We start from the raw sequence: 21,304 nt of genomic DNA on the forward strand, positions 1-21,304 counted from the left end.
GGACCCTCGCTCCTGCCGCGGGACGCACGTGGGGGACGGGACCCTCGCTCCCGCCGGGACGCAGGTGGGGGACGGGACCCTCGCTCCCGCCGGGACGCAGGTGGGGGACGGGACCCTCGCTCCCGCCGGGACGCAGGTGGGGGACGGGACCCTCGCTCCCGCCGGTGGGACGCAGGTGGGGGACGGGACCCTCGCTCCCGCCGGGACGCAGGTGGGGGACGGGACCCTCGCTCCCGCCGGGACGCAGGTGGGGGACGGGACCCTCGCTCCCGCCGGGACGCAGGTGGGGGACGGGACCCTCGCTCCCGCCGCGGGACGCAGGTGGGGGAAGGACCCGCGGGAGGCCGAGCACAGCCAGTCCGCAGGGCTGCAGAGGGCTGCACAGAGCTCAGCTCGCTGCTCACACCAGGCCAGTGCAGCCTGAGGAAGGGACACAGGTCCATGGGGAAACCGGCACATTGGGGTTCAGAGCAGCTTGATGCATGATCGCCAAACACTGGGGCCCCAGGCGTGCCAGCAGGTGAAGGTCACAGGACTGTGGCCCATCCCCCGAGAACACTGCTCAGAACGAAAGGCGCAGGGCACCGATCACAACTACCAGATCACAACTACTGGGAGGAGCCTCCAGGGAGTGACGCGAGCGAGAAGAGCCTCTGTCACGTGACGCCTGGCGGGTTCATCTACAGAACACTCTGGAAGTCCAATTCACAGGGTGGAGCTCAGACTTGTGGACCCAGGGACTGAGGTGGACGGGGCCCCTGGCTCTGGACTGTGACCACAGGGGAGGCCCCGGGAACGGCAGGGGACGCGAGGGCAGCGAAGTCGCCGTGCACACGTGGGCGGTGAACACGGGCCTCTGAGCCAGCGGGGAGGTTCGCTGGTCGCCCTGGGGAAGCGGGGGAAGGGCGCGGGGTCTCCGCCATCCCTACAACTGCAGGCGGGTCTGCAGTGACCCCAAGTGCGAGCCTGGCAGCAGGGACCTGCGAGTTCCTGAGGAGGGTCCCTGCGACCGCCCGGGGCAGTGAGGGCCAGGGGCCCTAGGGCAAGGCCCCTGGAACCGCAGGTGACACGTGGGCAAACACGCTGAGGATGACCCGCAGAGGGCTTGGGGTTCAGGAGGCATGAGCCTGGCCCCAGAAGCACGCGCCCTCCGCCGGCCTAACACGGCTCGAGCCTGAGAGCCGAGTCTGCGCCACCAGGGGCCACGCAGCACCGTCGAGGGCACCTCCCGCCGGCCAGGAAGCGCGTCTGAGATGAAGGGGCCCTGCAGCCCTGGCTCGGGACGCGCAGGGTTTCCGCAAAGGCTCCCATCTAGACAACAGCTGGGACCAAAGTAAGAAGAAGGCGAGCCACATGCCGCGTCTCCTCAGGGGAAGGACAGGTCGGAGTGCGCGCAGCTCCGCGGGCGATCGCGGCACGACCCGCAGGTCCGACCCGCGGGCTGCTCGGCGGACGGATACGCAGAACCTACCAGGCGGTGCTGCCGTGGGCCGCGCTATCCAGGCTGCAGAGCAGCTCCAGCGCGTGCGCGGTGCTGGACGAATCGTCGGGGGACTCGTGGCTGCCGGGCTCCGACTCCTCGGGCATCCTCCACACCGCGGCGCAGGTCAGGAGCCTGCTGTCTGCAGCTGGCAACAGAGGGGCGCGTCAGCAGGGGTGCGCGCGGCCACCCTCCCCAGACCACGGCGCTGCGCGCACAGCCCGGCCCGGGCACCCCACTCCGCGCGCGGGGACCCCCGGTCAGCAAGCAGAAAGGCCCAGCTCCCTCTTAACCGCTTCTTCCTGGTCTGAAAACCATAATGTCCTCAAAATCGATTTCCTTCTGTTCCTCCTCAACAGTTCTTTAAAAAACGGAGCGAAATCACCACGGATGCAGCTCGGGTCTGTCTCATGTTGGCATGAAATGGATTTTTGCTCACAGGCACGAAGCACGCAGGTCCCTAAATTGTGTCCTTGGTGCTGTGAGACCCAGAGCACTGGGCGGTGAGGACGGGGACCAGGAGCGCACACGGGAAACCCGCGCGGGCTCTGCTGCCGGACACGCACCACCGGCCTCTGCTGGGCACAGCGCTGCAAACCCCCGCACCCCCGCATCTCCTCCTCCCCGCTCAGAGCACCCCCACCCCCACCCCGGCTCACTGCCGCCCCAGGGTCCTGACGCTCCTGATTTTGAAGATGCTCCTGAAATCTGCACGTTATCAGAGCACCTTGAAGGGCCGCTTTGTGGATAAAGAGACTAAACTTAGATAAGAGAGACCGGGGTCACTTGTTTTCCGCGGATGCGCCAGGCTCCGGGTCTGCCCCTCTAGAACATTTTTCAATAAGACAAAAGAAATCAGATTTAACATTATGCGATCTGTAATGCTTTCAACAACAAAGATAATTTTTTTAAAAAGGTAATTTGATGCCAATACATTACAATTAGTAAAAAAATTAATCATGAATTCCTAACTATAAATCCTTTCAAAATCTACTTTCCTTTCAGTTCTCTTTTATTTATTTACTTATTTATTTATTTTTTATCCTCACCGGAGGACATTTTTTCATTTTTGTTCAGATAGAGGGGGAGGGAGAGAGAGAGGAAGAGAGAGCGAGAGAAACATCAACGCGAAAGGGACACATCGAGTGGCTGCCTCCCACACCCCAACCGGGGCCGGGGACAAACCGCAGCCGAGGTGCGCGCTCTTAGCGGGAACTGAACCCGGGTCTCTCTGGACCGCGGGCCGGCGCTCTAACCGCTGAGCCAAACCGCCCACCATGCTTTCCTTTCCGTCCTAACCCACATGCTTAACTAAACACCTTCCCCTTTCAAGACGCCCTTGGTCCGTGGCGGTGACACATGCCGTGTCCGTGCTAAGCCGGCGATGCAAGTGCACAGAGAGCTGGGGGACGAGGGAGGGCACCTCGCAGTATTCCCTGCGCATCACATAAGAGAAAACACAAAGGACCGTACATTCCATTCGGAATGTCCCGCTTCTCATCGGCTACAACGGCCCTTCAACCTAAATACCGACCAATGGACCAAGAAACACGGCGGCGAACACACGAGCACACCGCCGCGCTTGCAGGTGTCGCCGTCCTCTGCGCTACCACAGCCAGAGGAAGCGGAAGAATGAGGGCTTCAACCCGGGCTCTCTGATCCCAGGCTCGGTGCTCACTTCCTGAGCCTCGAGGGTCTGAAATCCACACACCCGGCTGGAAGAAAAGGAATCACGTGTCACAGACACGGAACGTCCGCACTTCCGCTGTAGCTGTGGAGACGCAGGACGGTTTCTGTCTACACAAGAGATGGATTTTTTGCTGAAACTTTCGATTAGTCTTCACAGCGCCTCTGAGATGGGCGGCGGCGCTCGGGGCGAGCTCTGAGGCACAGGCAGCTGTGAGTGGGAGACGGGCAATGAGGCCCTGGTGGTGCTCCTGAACGGCAGGACCAGGAAAGCCCGATCTGGACAGGGGAGGGACGGAGACGCGAGCCCTGGACCGTGGCTGCGGCATGCACGGCAGGCCCAGGTGACAGGTGCGGGACAGTGAAGGGACAGTGACGCAAGCCCTGGACCGTGGCTGCGGCATGCACGGCAGGCCCAGGTGACAGGTGCGGGACAGGGGAGGGACAGTGACGCGAGCCCTGGATCGTGGCTGCGGCATGCACGGCAGGCCCAGGTGACAGGTGCGGGACAGGGGAGGGACAGTGACGCGAGCCCTGGACCGTGGCTGCGGCATGCACGGCAGGCCCAGGTGACAGGTGCGGGACAGGGGAGGGACAGTGACGCGAGCCCTGGACCGTGGCTGCGGCATGCACGGCAGGCCCAGGTGACAGGTGCGGGACAGTGAAGGGACAGTGACGCGAGCCCTGGACCGTGGCTGCGGCATGCATGGCAGGCCCAGGTGACAGGTGCGGGACAGGGGAGGGACGGAGACGCGAGCCCTGGACCGTGGCTGCGGCATGCACGGCAGGCCCAGGTGACAGGTGCGGGACAGGGGAGGGACGGAGACGCGAGCCCTGGACCGTGGCTGCGGCATGCACGGCAGGCCCAGGTGACAGGTGCGGGACAGGGGAGGGACGGAGACGCGAGCCCTGGACCGTGGCTGCGGCATGCACAGCAGGCCCAGGTGACAGGTGCGGGACAGGGGAGGGACAGTGACGCGAGCCCTGGACCGTGGCTGCGGCATGCACGGCAGGCCCAGGTGACAGGTGCGGGACAGGGAAGGGACAGTGACGCGAGCCCTGGACCGTGGCTGCGGCATGCACGGCAGGCCCAGGTGACAGGTGCGGGACAGGGAAGGGACAGTGACGCGAGCCCTGGACCGTGGCTGCGGCATGCACGGCAGGCCCAGGTGACAGGTGCGGGACAGGGAAGGGACAGTGACGCGAGCCCTGGACCGTGGCTGCGGCATGCACGGCAGGCCCAGGTGACAGGTGCGGGACAGTGAAAGCAGCTGCTGCTGCAGACACGGCGAGGGGCACACTCCCCGCCGCAGACTCCTTCCTGGGAGAACTCTGTCCAGGTGTCAGGAAAACAGCTCTTCCCCCGTGACTCCCTGCTCACTGGGTGAACACAAGAGTTGGGGGTGAAATGTGAACACTTTCCCCTTGAGAAGAGGCACTAAACACGGTGCTGAGCGTCACCGCTTCTCGTTAACATTATGCCAGAGGCCCTAACTACCTCAAGAAAAAACCAGAGGTAAGCAAATAGGGAAAGAAATAGAGCATTACATGCCAACGAACACGTGTGTGGGAAATTTGAGAGATTCTACACTATTTATACAGTTAGAAACAAAACAGAAAATTTAGCAAAATTGCTGAACACAAAGGTGACATAAAAATTAATTGGATATGTACAGACTAGCAAAGAATTTAGAAAATGAGATGTGAAAAGTATTAACAATCACATTACAAATCGAATCCCCAATAATACGTGCGGCTCGCGGCGCAGGCCTGCGCGTGGCCGCCCGAAGGCGGCTGAGAGGTCACGTCCTGCAGGCGGCGGGCGCACCGCAGGGACCGGACGCTCACTCCGCAGTCTCTTGAGCAGCAGTCAGGACCTGCTCCCGAATCTCTGAAACTTACTGGGAAAGGGAACCGCCCACACAGCCAGGACGGGCGTCAAGAGGAAGGAAAGCAGACGTTTTACAGCCACCATCAGTGTGGAGCAGCCCAGGGGAAGAAAGTGGAACGTAGACAGCCCTTAGGGAGCCGGTCACTGACGCAGGCCAACCCGCCCTGCAGTGGGCGCAGGAGTCTTGCAGAGGGGGTGCTGGGAGAGCAGTGTCCACGTGGAGAACGAACTCGCATCCGCCTCACAACAACTCAGAAGCCAGTTCCACGTGGACTGGGGGTCAGAGGGAAACACGGAGGAAGACAGGTCTTTTCCAGGACACGTGGTAGCAGATCGCACAGCCTGGGCTCAGCAGGTGCTTCCTCACCAGGGAGGGAACGCCGATCACAGCAGAGAGACTGACAGACGGGCCACATCAACACAAAGAACCTCGCCCTGGCCGGTCTGGCGCAGCAGTTAGCGTGTCGGCCTGCAGACCAGAGAGTCCCGGGTTCAGTTCTCGCTAAGGGCACGTACCTCGGATGCAGTTTGTCCCCAGCCCTGGTTGGGGTCCTGTGGGTGGCAACCAGTCGATGTCTCTCTCACGTCGATGTTTCTCTCTCTCTCTCTTCCCCCCTCTCTCCCTCCCACTCTATCTGAAGGTAAATGCAAAAATGTCCTCGGATGAGGATAAAAAAAAATGAAGAACCTTGATTCACCAGGACATTGGGCCTCATCAGAAGGAAAGGCTGCTGCTCTTGGAAGCACAACTGCTCACACATGAAGCAGAACTGGGAGCACATCTGCCTGACACACCTGCCAACACGCCTGCCTGACACGCCCGCCTGACGACATGCCTGACGACACGCCTGCCTGACACAGGGCTTGTCCCAGAATACGGAAGAATTCTCACAACTTAGTAAGCCAAATGACCCAATTTTTAAAAGTGGGCAGAAGACTGAGCAGACCCTCCACAAAAAACCCCGCAAGTGGCCGATGGCAGCAGGGAAGAGGCCGGCAGCCACAGGGATGCAGAGATGCAGCGGGAGCCATGCTGAGCTCCGGTGCCCTGCTGGGCTGGGATCCGGCTGAGAAGATGGAGGTGCTGAGTGGAGCGGAGGAGCAGAGCGATGCTGGAAGAGCGTGCGCAGCCCGGACGCACAGAACACGCTCTGGCAGCCAGGCCCCCACCACCAGATGACCCGTCCCTCGAGAGGCTGCAGGGCGCGTGGCTCGTGGACAACCAGCCTGTGACACTCTCTGGCCCCAGACCAGGAGGCCCGGTGACAGCCTACAACTGCCAGAGTCAGGCTTGGCAGTCACCGACGAGGCCAGGGTGCCAGCCAGGAAGGCCAACTGGCCGGGAGCTGGGAGACGGTGCCCTGGGAGAAAGCAGATGGCCCGCACCGGCACGCTGCCGGCCCAGCACACGCGTGCACACACACGGACAGACTCAGAAGGAAACAGGAGTGAGTGGGCAGGAAGCCGAGGAAAGTCACCCCTTCAGAAGTTGTGATCCTTTCCTGCCTCCTGGCCGAGCTAGCTAACGGTGGGCACGGCAGACACGGTGACCCTTGCTGGGGCGGCCCTCAGCAGGGCGGCTGGGGCTTGGTCCCACCGGCACAGGGGGTGGAGGCACGGCCTGCCCGCCTGCCTCCGCCCCGCCCTCTCTCACAGGTACCACCCGTCAGCAAGCCCACCACACCCACCAGCCTCAGAGCTGCTCGGGGACAGGCAGCTGAGGCACCAGCCAGAGGAAGGGCACCCACAGCGGCGGGCGAGGGTCCCCTGACACACGCGTCACCTGCACTGCGCCTGGTACAGCCACATGCTTCACCCACATCTTCTCATGTTTTCAAAACACTTCTTTTACTTTCAACAAATAACCTCAGTCTCGATACCTAAAAACAACGGCACGGTGGAAAGCGGGACCACTGTCCTCCCTTGCTGACGCCTGCCTGCTCTGTGCCCTCGATGAGCGTCTACAGCCCTTCCTTCCCGAGGGCGGAGGCCTTTCTCCTGCGCGGCTCTGCATTCGGCCGTGGCACAGCTCTGCCAGCCAGGTCAGCTGGGAGGCCCGCCGAGACCTGGACCACTGCACAGCCATGCCGGACCGAGCCAACTTACACCTCTGCCACGGGCGCAGGGCTGAGGGCCACTCACTGATCATGGCGCCTGGAGCTGAGCCCAGAGCAGACCAGCCGACCTCCAGCCAACCTGCACCAGCGAGGACAGAAATACATGCGCCTGAGGCGCCTCGAGGTTCTGCGGGTGTTTGTTAGGCAGCAGTAAGCTGACTTGTAAAACCATGTAGCCACTAACTATAGTCACGTGTGTGCTAACCATCATGTAGCCACTAACTATAGTCACATGTGTGCTAACCATCATGTAGCCACTAACTATAGTCACGTGTGTGCTAACCATCATGTAGCCACTGACTATAGTCACATGTGTGCTAACCATCATGTAGCCACTGACTATAGTCACGTGTGTGCTAACCATCATGTACCCATGACTATAGTCACGTGTGTGCTAACCATCATGTAGCCACTAACTATAGTCACATGTGTGCTAACCATCATGTAGCCACTGACTATAGTCACGTGTGTGCTAACCATCATGTACCCATGACTATAGTCACGTGTGTGCTAACCATCATGTAGCCACTAACTATAGTCACGTGTGTGCTAACCATCATGTACCCATGACTATAGTCACGTGTGCTAGCCATCATGTAGACACTGACTATAGTCACATGTGTGCTAACCATCATGTAGACACTAACTATAATCATATGTGTACATGCTAAGCATCATGTAGCCACTAACTATAGTCACGTGTGTGCTGGCCTCCATCTGGTTATGAAACACAGAGCTGAGTTAGATGCAGACGCTCCCCACAGGATGTGAAACATAATCAATGGCTCATGATACAAGGTCCAGATGGGCAGATGCCTCAGCAGAGGCCCCGGGAGAGGCCACAGGAAAGAGACGCTTTCCTCGGGCGGAGAAGTTCGAGGGGAAATGGCCAAGAAGACCGGGGCGCGTGGACACGGACACCAAGGCATCCAGAAGGCAGGCCAGGGCCCCGCGGGCGGCCCGGGAGGAGAGCGCGTGCCGGCAGCTCAGTCTGGGGTGCGCCGGAACTGAAGCCATGAGCAACGAGTGTGAGGCCCTCCTAGGGGCAGGGCAGCAGGTGAGACTAGAGAAGTGTGGGGTCTGCTCTGGCGACCGTGTGGAGACTGCTGGGTGGCTGTTGTTAATCCTCCCCCAACGATATTTTTTCCATTGATTTTTAGAGAAAGTAGATGGGGGCGGGGGGGAAGTGAGTGAGTGAGAGAGAGAGAGAGAAAGAAACATCCATATGAGAGGGACACACTGATTGGTTGCCTCCCGCACACGCCCTGACGGGGCTGGGGATCAAGCCTGCAATCCAGGTATGTGCCTTTGACTGGGTTAGAGCATTGGCCCTCAGACCAAAGGATCTCGGGTTCGATTCCTGGTCAAGGGCACATACCTGGATTGCAGATTCAATCCCAAGCCCCGTTAGGGGTGGTGCAGGAGGCAACCAATCAATGAGTCTCTCTCGTATTGATGTTTCTCTCTCTCTCTCCCCGCTCCCTCCCTTCTACTCTATCTTAAAAAAAAAAAAAAAATTCAGTGGAAAACATCCTTGGGTGAGGATTAACAAAACAAACAAACCAAAAAAACTTGCTGAATAAAGAGTGCGCCGTGGGTCCAAGGAATACGGTAGGCATTACCAGAGCCTCTCCAACCCTGGAAACAGAGGAGATGGAAGGTAAACAGCGCAGAACAGGCAGGCTGCAGGCACACCGTCCAGACACGCAAAGCAGGCTGGACCCTGGGGTCTGGTGCCGAGGGACCTCGCGGAGCCCTCCCCCAGCCAGCAGCACGGGCCTTTTCAGGAGGAAACCTGACCTTAGGAGGAAGGCGCCGTGACGGCCTGCGAGGCCTCCTCCGTTCATGTCTGTTTCCAAAGCCTCCGGAGCCCGGAATCCCGGCTGCGGCCCGCCAGCCCCTGCCCCGTGGAAGCCCAGCCCAGGCTCAGCCCAGAGAGGACGCTGAGGCCCGGGGCAGGCCTGTGTCGGGAGGAAGTGGACCTGCCTCACACAGGCCCCTCGCTTTCAGAGAAGATACCACCCGACTGGAGTCTCTAAGCTGCCTGGAAGCCACTGTCTATTTTCCACACGGAACGTGAGAGCTAAAGGCCTTAATGAGCCAGAGGATAAAGGGGCGCAGGGCAGACGGGTATCTGGGGCTGAGGCGCCGCAGCCGGGGATTACGCAGGTTTACAGGCCCACAGAGGGGATCAGCGCCTCCGTGAGCGGGAGCCGCCCCGACTGCCGGCTGGGGGCAGAACCGCTCAGGCTGGAGGAGGGCTGCGCGGGCCGCAGGCACAGAGAGGATGGATCCAGAATCCGGGGCTATTTTTAGAGACCTCAGCATCTGAGTCCGGTGCAGGCTCAGCGGGAAGATGAGGCGGGACCCAGCTCCAGAGCCACCCCGTCCAGGCCCAACACGGTGGCCCACAGGAAGCCGAGCACTGTGCCTGAACCGGCTTCTCCACACCAGTCTGTCCCATGTGGAGGGCAGGGCCCTGTGTGCATGGCAGCCTGGTGCGCAGGGAGCAGAGATGACCACAGAGAGGGAACAGAGGAGAGACAGTGCCCCCTCCTGCCCGGCACCTCCTACCCCAGCACCTGCCCCAGGAGGGGTGTGGCAGCCCGAGAAGCTGGAGGCAGAGGCAGGGGAGACACCGCCCCGCAGGCAGGCCCCCTGACTGCAAGGGCAAAGCTGGGTGGAGGGAGGGCAGGGGAATGAATGGCCATGGCCTCAGACACCCGTCCCTGGCGGTGGCTGGCAGAGACCATGGCCGCAGGTCTGGGCAGAAAGCTGCCGCGTCACCAGAGTGAGAGGCCACGGGCTTCTCCTCAGTTCCTGTCCTGACAGTTCACAGACCAAGAGCCCCTGATGCGAGGGGACCCCAGCCGCCCTCGGGAAGGCCTGTAACACTGCCACCAGGATGTGCTACCGCCTTCCTCACCGCCGTCCCCAGCGGCCTGGGGCCCGGGGGCTGAGCATGGGAGGGGAGGGCCCACGTCTGCAGAACCGGTGCTGGGGCTCAGCGTGTCTCTGCGGCTCAGGGCGGGACCTGTGGGGCTGTGCTCCCCTTGCAGAAGGGGTGGGGCACTCTGGGGCTACCTCCCCAGTTCCTGACCTTGAGCGCGAGCAGAGCTGACAGGGGGACGGAAGCCCCTGGAGCCCCCTCCCCATCAAAACAGTGACCGAGGGCGGCCCACTAGCTGGGGCTGGAGAGCTCGGGTCCCAGCAAAGTCTGGAACGATGCTGATCCTCATGCGATCCCACGAACCTCACCACTGGGCCTGTGCAGTCAGTGGGGTTTTGGAGGACGACAGTGGATTGTCACAAACGTCACCAAGCAGATGACGCCAACTGCAACTGTATTTCTGAGGTGCTGGTCACAGAGGCAAAACAATGCAGCCCCTGGCTTCAGGGACCCAGATGCCGATCAGTGTTTTTGTTCATGATGCCACTTTGGAACGGTCCCCCGCAGCCAGGCACTGTCACCGCGGAGACGAAAGCTCCCAGCCCGGGGCAGCCTGCTTCAGTGCTTCAGCTGTCCCCAAGAACCTCGCCCAGGCGGGCAGCCATGCCTGCTGCCATATCTGGCCCGCTGCCTGGTCCCGCGCGGCCCAGGAGCTAGGATCTGGCCCGCTGCCTGGTTCTGTACGGCCCATGAGCTAAGAGCGCTCCTGCACTTGAAAGAAATGCAATGCGCTCTGCAGGTGTGGCTCAGTGGATGAAGCATGTCCCATGGACTGAGAGGTCCCGGTTCGATTCCCAGTCAGGGCACATGCCCCGGTTGTGGTCTTGATCCCCAGTAGGGGGCGTGCAGGAGGTGGCCAATCGATGTTCTCTCTCGTTGAGGTTTCTCTCTCTCTCCCTTCCTCTCTCTCCAAAAAAATCAATAAAAGCATATTAAAAAGAATAATAACAACAATAAAGAAGTGCAAATGCAAACAAGGATGAGCGTGGAGAGACGTAGGGCTGGCAAAGCCGCAAATAATTACTAGCTGGCCCTTCTCGGAAAATGCTCCCTGCCCCTACGGGTCTCAGGCCGCCCCTCACACCCTGCTGGTGACAAAGCACAGAGGTCCCTAGCAGCCTCCAGGCCGGCTGGCTGCAAACAGGGCTCCGCAGGGCCTTCGGCTATAGGTCCCTGAGTGGTGTGGTGTGTGGGTGTCTGTGAGCTGGGTCCCCGAAAGGGCCCAGGACCCTGTCCCTCTCTGACTGGCGGCCTGGGCCTGGCGATCATGGCCCGTGGTCCTGTCGGCGAGGATCTCAGCCCAGACTCCCTGCCACAGCAGCCCAGGAGGCCGAGAGCCCAGCCGCCCGCAGCCCGCAGGCCTGGCTGCATCTCTACAGCACAGGGAAGTAAGCGCTCAGCCCACACAAGTAGAGAATCGGAACTTGAATTCTTGGGTAAGCTAATGATTTACTGACCTATGTGTTTATTTTATCCCAGGCTCAAATATCAAAAACACTCTCCTATAAAATTAGGCAACCAACACAGTTTATACATAAAAACAACTGCTTTTTTGCAGTCAGTACTAGGGAGATGTGGGGAAATCCTCCCACTCAGAGCCCATGGAGGCGGCAGAGGTGAAGCCTGGGTGCTGCTCAGGGCCGGTGTCCGGGTGGGGAATGCAGACGGAATGCGCCTGCCTGTGGGGTCCTGGGTGGAATGAGCTGGGAAAGGCATGCCCCTGCCACACAGCTGGGCGGATGGTGACACTGAGTGACCCAGCGGCTGGGCGGGCGCTGGGTGGCCACGAGGTGGGCAGAGAGCCGCTGGGGCGGTCAGGGCGATCCCATTTGCATCGGCAGCGTGGACGTGGACAGTCACATCACACCCCACACGACTTGCTGCGCTGAGTGGAATGAGTGTCAATGGGAAGCCCAGGTTCAAACCCCAGAATGCTTTGCAACATCTGCATGAACATTTGAATTTTACATCAACACTGCAAAAAAGAACCAGTCAGTACCGCTGCGTTTGAAGGAAATTCCCGACAAGTCAGCCACGTCAGTGCACAGGATTCCAGGACAGCCCACGGACACTGTGGTCCTTGGGGCTCCGTTCGGGATTGCAGAGAGCACCCTGCACTTGGGCCCGGCCCCTCCTCCTCCCCGCACAGCCCGCCCGGCTGCTCACAGCATTGAGCTGGCTGAGGGCTGCTCTGGACGGAGCAGGCTTCCCCTCCGACAAAGTGAGGGAGCGAGCAGGTCTGCTTTCGTCTGGAGCGAACACAAACCCTGCGGCCAGCTGAGCATCTCCCTCCTCCCTGCGCCTGCGCGTGGCTAAGATGCCCCGAATCGTGGTCCCTGTCTATCCAGTTGTCTCCGTCATTCCCTCGTGTTTAACCTTGAAACCCGACAGCACATGCTCCCACATCAGAGGCTCCAGGCGGTGTGGGCAAGGGCCGCAGCGCCGGCTCCTGGCAGGTGTGCGCCTTGATGGGATTGGGGGCAGAGCCAGCTGGCTGCACGACGCCGTTGCCTAGGGAACGGCCACTGAAGTGCGTGCTGGAGCCCACACGGGCACGCTGCAGCCCGCCAGGCCACAGTGCGCCCATCAGTGCTCTCGGTGCGGCGGGACGAGGGGCCGCCTTCTGCCCGCTGACAAACAGGCTTGTCTCGCTGCCTCGCCGATGAGCACAGCGCCCGCCCCGCCCGACGAGCAGAGCCCAAGGAGAGGCTCTCAAGGATGTGCTCTGATTAGGCAGAACCTGCCGGCAGAGCAGCCCAGCGCGGCGGCCCCGCAGGACAGCCTGGCCTCCACTCACTGTGGACTCGTCTCTCTCCTCTCATTACTGCTCTTACAACGGCTCAAAACCGGGGAGTCGGGTAAGGGTCAAGGTGGATTCTGAATACACAAAAGGAAAAGGCTAATTTTAAACACACCTATTTGCTCATCAATCTTTCTTAAGATGCACAGGGCAACTGCTTTGAGATTCTGGATCTCCCCAGGAAACAAAGGCGAGATGGAAAGCTACTTGGGGTTCCGTAACATTTCCGTGCCCATCGCCCTTCTCACCTGGCAGACTCCCTGGCTCCCGTCTCACAGACACCGAAGGTGGCGGAAGTCCGTCCCTGTGTGATTTTCATTTGATGGCCTGCTGAATGCTGGGGAAGGAGGGGCCAGGAAGTGGGGGAGCTCGTTTGGAGGGGACAGACCCCAAAGTAACACTCCTTTCTCTGCACAGAACCACAGGCCAAGTAAACCCAGTCCGGTGAGCAGCGCTGCACCTGGGCTGAGCGGGAAAACCAGTCCAGCAGCACCAACCTCGGACCCCGAGCACCCGACCTCAGAAAAACCCTGCGGTTTCTGTCCAGGACTGCGCCACGTGAATGGAAAGAAAGCACCTGAGTCCCAGAGAGAGGCGGCCGCCAAGCCCACGGGCAGGCTCAGGAGGGCCAGGCTTCTGCTGTCGCACAGGCCTCCGCACGGCCCGAGGGGCGGGGAACGCAGAGCCACAGTGCAAGCCCGGCGGCCACGCTGAGGCCACGGGGAGGTTCCGGCTGCGGCTGTTCGTTCTTCCCAGCACGGCAGCACCGACAGCCGCACGTGGGTGTGAGAGGCCCTGAGAGGACCCAGTTCGCCCTGGCACACCTGTAGCCGAGCCCTCCGCACGGCCTGACCCCCACCCAGAACCCTGCGCACAGTGAGGGGCGCTTCCCTCATTCACACCAGCGCTGTTTGCCTGTTTGCTGCTGCTGTCTCCGCGGCACCTGCTCCAACGGCGGCACACGGCTGGCACCGAGTGCGCCACGGGCGTCCCCCTCCTCTCCGGCGGGCAGAGGCTCGGGGAGAGGGCCGCAGAGGCAAGTCCGCGTCCCGGGAACGTGGGAGGACGTGCGCGTGATGGGCCTTCTGGCGCCACAGTCTGGAAACGTCGCTCCGTCAAGCTTCTTGTGTGTGTCCTGAGATGTCCGTGTTCTCGCTCTGGCAACAAGGGAAGCATTTCCGCAGCGTGTGAAAGGTGGTGTGCTCTGGGGGACCTCTGGGAAGGCACTGCTGAGCCCCAGGTTGTGCCCGTGTGCCCAACAGGCCCGAGGTCTGTTATCCAGCTCACGCGCAGACCAGGCGGCTGCCGAGGACACGTGACAGGGAGAGCAGAGCCAGGCCTGGCTCCTGAACCAGACTGGGGACCCCAGGCCTCCCCGAGGCGCCTGTGAAGTGTCTGGGCGAAGAGGGGGCTGAGGGACGAGACGCTGAGCCGCTTCAACTGAAACTAAACCCTGTGAGGGGAGGGCTCTCGTAAGTCCGGGGTCCCAGCATCCAGAGACACACCGGCCATGTGGCACATGCCCAGTGGTAGTTGCTGGGCAGATGGGGAGGGACGGAGCGAGGGACGATGGACATGTGCTCTGGCACTGACCCAACAAGGGGTCACCTACTGATTCACCGAATGCCCGCCGTCGGTCAGGCTCTCTCCTTGTGAGCCCTGAGCTTGGAAAGCATGAGGACAGCCTCCCCCCACACCCCCACTCCGCGCCCCTCCCCCCATACCCCCACTCCGCGCCCCTCCCCCCGGGCCCTTCCCTGCAGACTCCAGGCACATCTGCACCGTCAGGGCTACTCCTCAGTCGTCTTTTTCCTTTTTACCGGAATCGCTCCTGTGAGCCGACCTGGACGTGCGTCTGCCTGGCCTGCGACCGGCGAGTGGACCCCAGCAGGGCCCTGGGCTGTCCGATGAGGTGATGCCTCCCTCCAGCCTGTCTCCTCCCATGGGAGCAGGGAGCCCGGGAGCCGGTTCAGATGAGGATGGCGCCCGCCCGGGAAGGGCAGGCGGGAGCAGCAGAGTGACCTTGAAAGGCTGCCGCTCTCCCGTCTTTGCTCCCCCGGGAACACAAGGGTGCGGTGTCTCGACCTCTGAACTTCTCCTAATGGGGACCGAGGACCCGCAAGTACAGATCGCTATCGTCTCATCGCAAAACAAGTCAGACTCTGAATTTGAAAGGTATTTTGGAACCATTTACTGGTTTCAGAAATTTTGATTCAGATTATCCAAGTCTTTTGCAAGTTGGCACAGGGTAGAGACGACTGTGAAATGCAAGCACCACGGCTGAGGAAGGCCTCCGGTCCCTTGGGCTGCGGGGCGCTCGGAGGGGCTCTTGCCCTCGGGCAGTGAGCACCGGGTAAGAAACTGACCAGAATGGAGGAGCACAGCATAAACTCGAAAGCCAGGCATCCCTGAGGTCCTCGGAGGAAGAGATGCAGACTGGAACTGTTGCTTAGCAACAGGGCCAGCTGCCTCCCCCTCCCCAGATCCCTCCTGCAGGTGGACTTGTCAGCCAGTGTGGGGGCGGCAGCCTCCTGACTCGAGGCCAAACGTGCAGATCCCAGTAGACCAGACCGACCCTCCCACCCTGAAAGCCCAGCCGGACCCCGGGCACAAGGGGCACACGTGTACCGGTGCCTCGCCAGCCTCTGACAGGCAGTCTGTGGGGAGGGGCTCTTAGAACAGGATGCCGCTCGGCAGTCATCACGGCCCAGCCTGGGGACGCACAGGGGACGCACAGCAGCCCTACCTCCACGGGGCTGCCTGGCCCAGCTCGAGCCCAGCACCCCTGAGGCCACCCCCAAGCACACGCCGTGCGTCCTGCCCTGCCGGGCGCCGCGCCTGTCCAAGCGCCTCCACACCCGTCATCTCCTTCAGCCAGAAGGCAGCCTCCCAGACCACGGCTCAGACCACGGCTCTGCTCTCCCCGGGCTGCAGAGCTGCTCCCTCACGTCTCCCACCAGTCTCGGGAGGGGGCAGGGAGACGCCAGCTCTGTGCTGACCGCAGGGCCCTCTGCTGCCTCCAGCCCCAGCCGCCTTCTCGTCTGCCTGTCCTCCTCCTCCATCCGGGTCACCTCCCAAGTTCCAGCCTCAGAATGTTCTTTCTGTCCCTGCAGACAGAAGTGGGGGTGACATGCCGACACCAGGAGGGGAGTGGGGGACCACAAGCCCTCACGCAGTCACCGCAGCACAGCAGTCCCGTCCGCGTGGTCAGCACGTCCGGCTCCCCGCGCTGCCCTGGCTTCCACAGTTCCCCGGCCTCACGCACACACAGGACGCAGCCGGGACCCAAGGCGCATCCCTCAGCACCAAACCCCAGACATGCTGACCGTGCCCCATCTCTGCAGCGCTCCAGCCCTCCCAGGTTCTCACAGCCACCCCGCTGCCACCCTGACCCGACCTCTCCCGCTGGCCCTCCCGGGCGCCTCGTCTCCACAGACAGCGCAGGGTGTTCACACACATCCACACCACGGGGTCCCAGTGCCGCCCGGCCAGCCCCCACTTCTCACAGGACAGCCCTGCCCCACCCTGCTCTGCCCTCGGCCAGTCTCGTCTGCCCCTTCTCCCTGAGCCCTCAGCACTGAACCACCGGTTGCCAGGTGCACATCCACTCGTGGTTGGCTTGTGGTCCGTCAGGCCCTCCCAAGACAGCCAGCTCAAAGGCGAGGCCTTCGTTGCTCCTACAGGCTGGTGCCTCCACCAGAAGCAAGCTCACCCCCAGTCCTGGAACAGGTGACTGGATGACTCGCCCCTGCCTGTGCTCGGCCACACCTTCTGCCACCCTTAGAGCCCAGCCTGCAGGGCCCACTGACCTCCTGCCTCACACACGAGCCCGCTCCTTCTCACTCACGTGGCGCCAGCCAGCCTGGCCCCTGCAGTCAGACCTGAGTTCGCCCCGCACAGCCCGTTGGCCCCATCAGCTGCGTCCCCTGGAATGCCATTCTCCCAGACCTCTGCACAGTGCATCCACTCACCCATGCACACACAGGCACATGCGTGCATGCACACACAGGTACATGTGTGCATGCACACTCACCCATGCACACACACATGCACACTCACCTATGCACACACACACACAGGCACACGTGTGCATGCACACACAGGCACACTCACCCATGCGCGCACACACAGGCACACGTGTGCATGCACACACAGGCACACACACACCCAAAAAAATGACATATCACATAAAGCACACAAAGGATGAGAAGCAAAACATGTTTTACATGCAAAAGGGTCAAAATGATGGTCCCCATGAAAGACGGGGTGCGCCATACCGCGATGGGCTAGGTCTAGAGTCGTCACCTGCAGTCGATGTTCGCAGGAAGCTAAGCCACAGCCGAGAGAAGACCCTCTCCCCCAAGACAGCCATGCGATCAACCATGGTCCACACGTTTCAGGGATCTTTCCTGAAGGTTATTTATTCCCCTCAGCCTTTACAATGTTACAGCCTGGCCCTCTGTATTGAGTTTAAGGTGTCCATGGCTCCCCAAAGAGGAAGCAAAGGGGGCAGGGGTGGAACCGGGAGAGGGGAGGAGGAGACGGAAGGAGAGACAGTGTCCTCAGAACGCAGAGACTGCCGGGCACAGAGCGGGGTCGCTCCAGCGGGACTGAGCTCCGCGGAGGCGGGGAGAGGCAGGTGAGCACCAGCCACTGGGGCCCTTCCCCCCCCGACCGGGTAACTGCCATCTCGATCACGGCTTCCAGCAAGCACAGGCGTGAAGACCGGACGCAGAGGAGCGGCCCTCATCCCCAGGGCTCCGGGCGGCCGGGGAAGAGGGAGGCGGCCAGCCAGGCTCCGCCACAAGCAGGAGCAGCCACAGGCTTCTGAACAGGAAGCAAACCGAGCCCGTGTTCCTGAGGGCCCGGGCTGAGGTGCTGATGGGCAGCCGGAGGACCTGAAGCCCGTCTCTGTACGGAGGGACCCACCTCCCCCAGGCAGCCAGCGCCCACAGCAGTGGGGGACAGCCAGGGGTTGGGGTGGAGGCAGACCGCTCCAAGCGGAATGAGTCACACCCAGCGTTACCTCACAGACGTTTGGAGGTCAAGGATTCAATTTTTTTGTAATTAGGATTCCCATCGATGCAAAATGGGATGCGTCTCACCTGCAGAGTACACAGTTCATTACATACCTGAGTGCATTCTCCGTATCAGATTCTGCTGGGCATTGAACCCTTATAATTTATAACCTACCTACTTTCCAAAGGGATCTAGGAAAGAGGTTTGCTAAATACATTATGATGTAGATCAAAATTATATTATAGAAAATAAGACATGTCACATTTTAAAAGCAGTTTTTTCTGAAAGCAAGTCTCAGGAGACCAGTGTTGTCCCAGCAGCCAGCATGCACGCACACGCAGCAGGTGACATTCACGTGTGGGGGACACGCGAGGGCAGGGGGTGAGCTGTGCCTGGCGCCTCTGCATCTCCTCTCATTTATCGTCACCACACCTTTCATACCGTGGTGCCGGCACGATTCTGTGAACAGCAAGACCACAGTCCCTGAGCACTGACCACCCCGCAGGCCCAGGCGTCCTCAGGGAGCACAGCCTGGACCTTGCACAGGGGCGGTCGCCACTGCCGGTGTCGCCGTTGGCGAGCGGCCCAGGCGGGATTGGATCTGTGCCTGACTCCAGCCCGTCTGAGCCCTGGTGCAGCAGCCCCCAGGGCACCCCGGGCACTGCTCACGGGCAAAGGCCTCGGTCCACAGCTTCAGTTCCGGCCTCTGCTCCTACCACCAGGGCGGGAAAACTGCGAGCCCAGGGCCCTTTCAGACTTCTGACTCCCAGGGAGGCCCGAGACTGGGGCTCTACAAGGAACTGCGGCGACTCTGACGGCAGCCAGGCTGAGGGCTCGCCGTGCACTGTGCCGACGGCCGCCGTGTCGTGTCCACGCGAGCTCCGGGAGCTGCTCCGGGAAGGCCGAGGCGCTGTGGCTGCTCCCCGTGCTGAGAGGTGACGGCGGCAGCCTGCTGGTGCGCAGCCGGCCTAGCGCGTGAACCTGGGCGGGCACCCTCCAGCCCCCACCCCTCTCCAAGCCGGCAGTAGTGACCCCTCGACCACAGGGAGCTCAGAGAACCCAAGAAGCACACCCAGCGTCACAGGCGGGTGCGTCTGGTTCTCCGGCTGCCCCTGCTCAACCACCACCTCCTCCTCCGACAGACAACAAGCTCCCAGAACGCCCTCAGCCGCACAGCGGCACCCCTGCCCTGATGATGACAGCCACAGGCAAAGGATTAAAGGACAGTCGAGGCTCGGTCCTCAAACGTCTCCCATCGCGGACAGTTTGCTCCTCGGCCCGACAACCCTTTCATGCTGATGCCTGTTCGATCGGTCACACCTCTCCCAGGTGGCACAGGAGGGCATGAGGATTGGCCTCACTGCTAACCCCAGCGCTGTGCATGTCTCGGGGAACGGCGCTGAGCCCTGGCCGGTTTGGCTCAGCGGTTAGAGCGTTGGCCTGCGGACTGAAGGGTCATGGGTTCCATTCCACCATGTACCTGTGTTGTAGGTTCGAACCCTGGCCCCCGTCTGTCGGGGTCGTGCAGGAGGCAACAGTCGATGTGTCCCTCCCACGTCTAAGTTTCTCTCTCTCCCTTTCTGTCCCTCCCACTCTACCTGAAGATAAATAGAAAAATATCCTCGGGTGAGGATTAAAAATAAAATAAAAATAAACATTTTTTTCTTTATTGGTTTTTTAGAGAGAGAGGAAGGGAGAGGGAGAGAAAGAAGGAACATCGATGAAAGAGAACATCGATTGGCCGCCTCCTGCACGCCGCCCACTGGGGATCAGGCCCACAACCTGGGCATGTGCCCTGACCGGGAATCAAACCAGTGACCTCTTGGTGCAGGGTCGACACTCAACCACTGAGCCACACCGGATGGGCTCAACAGATATTTTTAAAGCATAAATAAAATGACTTTTACTGTGTAACAGTGACTGTTTTCATGCTCTAGCCCCAACCACAAGCGGCATCACAGGGACCACGTGACTGCTCCTGACCAGCTCAGCAGGCCCTGTGCCCTGCCTGTGCCGACCTGGACTTGCTCTGTGGTTATCCCTCGGCACACTGGCCCCCGCCAGCCTCCCGGCCCATCTAGCCATCCGCCCTCTGCATGCAGCCTGGGTTCTGAGCCTTCTCCCGTCTCAGCCTTCTGGGCCAAGCCTCTCAGCCTCTGACTCCTCATCCTGGGGCCCCTGTGGGGGAGCTGGCACCCTCTGCATGCAGGTGGTAGTTGTCACAACGTAGTGCAGTCACCTCTCCTCGTGTGCGACCCTGGACAGCAGGGGTCAGGTGGGCCTCGTGCGTCCTTTGTGACCCATACATCTGGGTCAGTGTGGCAACGCCAGGAGCTCAGCAAGCATTTGGTGATAGTAAAGGGAGAAAGACCGTGGAAACTGATAACTGAATACAGGCAAGGATGGTGTTAGAAAGGCAGGGAGCGGGAACACAGGCGGGCCCACTGGCTCGAGGCAGACACACCGGGACCCAGGCCTCGGCCCACAGCCGGGGAGCGGCGCTGAGCCCCTCACCCCACTGTCCCCACCTACACGAAGGCTGTCACAAGCGCACTGTGAGACAGGGAGGCGCAGACCCGTAAGCAGGAGGAGTTTCGTAAGCAATGGTGTCTGCTCCTCAACAATAAAAGAAGGATGTAGACTCGCCAAGTACTGGCGCCCCGCTGTGTCTGGCAGCCCACTGCTGACTGCGTTCTGGGCTGCTCCACGCTGAGGTGCGGGAATCGACTCCCAGCAGCTGCCTCGTGGGAGAAGCACCAGACTCTGGTCCAGGGACGGCCAACTTTCCCCGAAGGGCCACATGTTCTCCAGGTGAATGTTCTTATGTCGCCGGCCATCTGATTCCTGCCACAACTGCTCGGCTGTCCTTGGAGCATGAAAGCAGCCATTAGGCCACGTAAATGAGCGTGGCTGTGCCACTAAAACTTTATTGACAACACCAGGCAGTGGGCGGATTTAGCTGATTGGCTGTGGTTTGCTGTTGTCCTAGACCGTGAAAAGGTTTTGCTTTGTTTATTTTCAAGTAGATCCAGGGCAAAGATTTCTTTTACTTATTTCCTACATTCAACACTTTTTTCAATGCCTACTAGGTGCCAAGTCCTTTCAAATGCGTGGGGCAGAGCAGTGGGCAACACTGAATCATTAGCCATTTCAAATTGCAGTAACTCACAACTTTCTATTTACCGTACACTCCCCTCACCCCTGACACATGCTGTTGGCAGAGAGGCTGCTGGGAGACTTCGTGGAGCCCACTCTTCGGCCAGGTCAGCAGCTCTGGCCTCAGCCATCTTATAAACTGGGATTCCTGGTAGCATGTGAAAATGGGTTCTGCAGCTTTAAACAAGAAAGATGTGAAAATCAT

At 60.7% G+C, this 21,304-nt stretch overlaps 1 protein-coding gene across 1 annotated transcript in view; it reads right to left on the bottom strand.

Moving 5' to 3' along the window:
* Window positions 1–21,304, bottom strand: part of EIPR1 (EARP complex and GARP complex interacting protein 1) — an 84,211-nt gene that overhangs the window by 21,089 nt on the left and 41,818 nt on the right. Inside the window, 1 exon segment of the mRNA XM_036263491.1 lies at window positions 1,472–1,628. Coding sequence (XP_036119384.1) covers window positions 1,472–1,628 — 157 coding nt within the window.

This window comes from Molossus molossus, unplaced genomic scaffold (assembly GCF_014108415.1).
Source record: "Molossus molossus isolate mMolMol1 unplaced genomic scaffold, mMolMol1.p scaffold_m16_p_15, whole genome shotgun sequence".
In the NCBI taxonomy this organism is placed as follows: domain Eukaryota; kingdom Metazoa; phylum Chordata; class Mammalia; order Chiroptera; family Molossidae; genus Molossus; species Molossus molossus.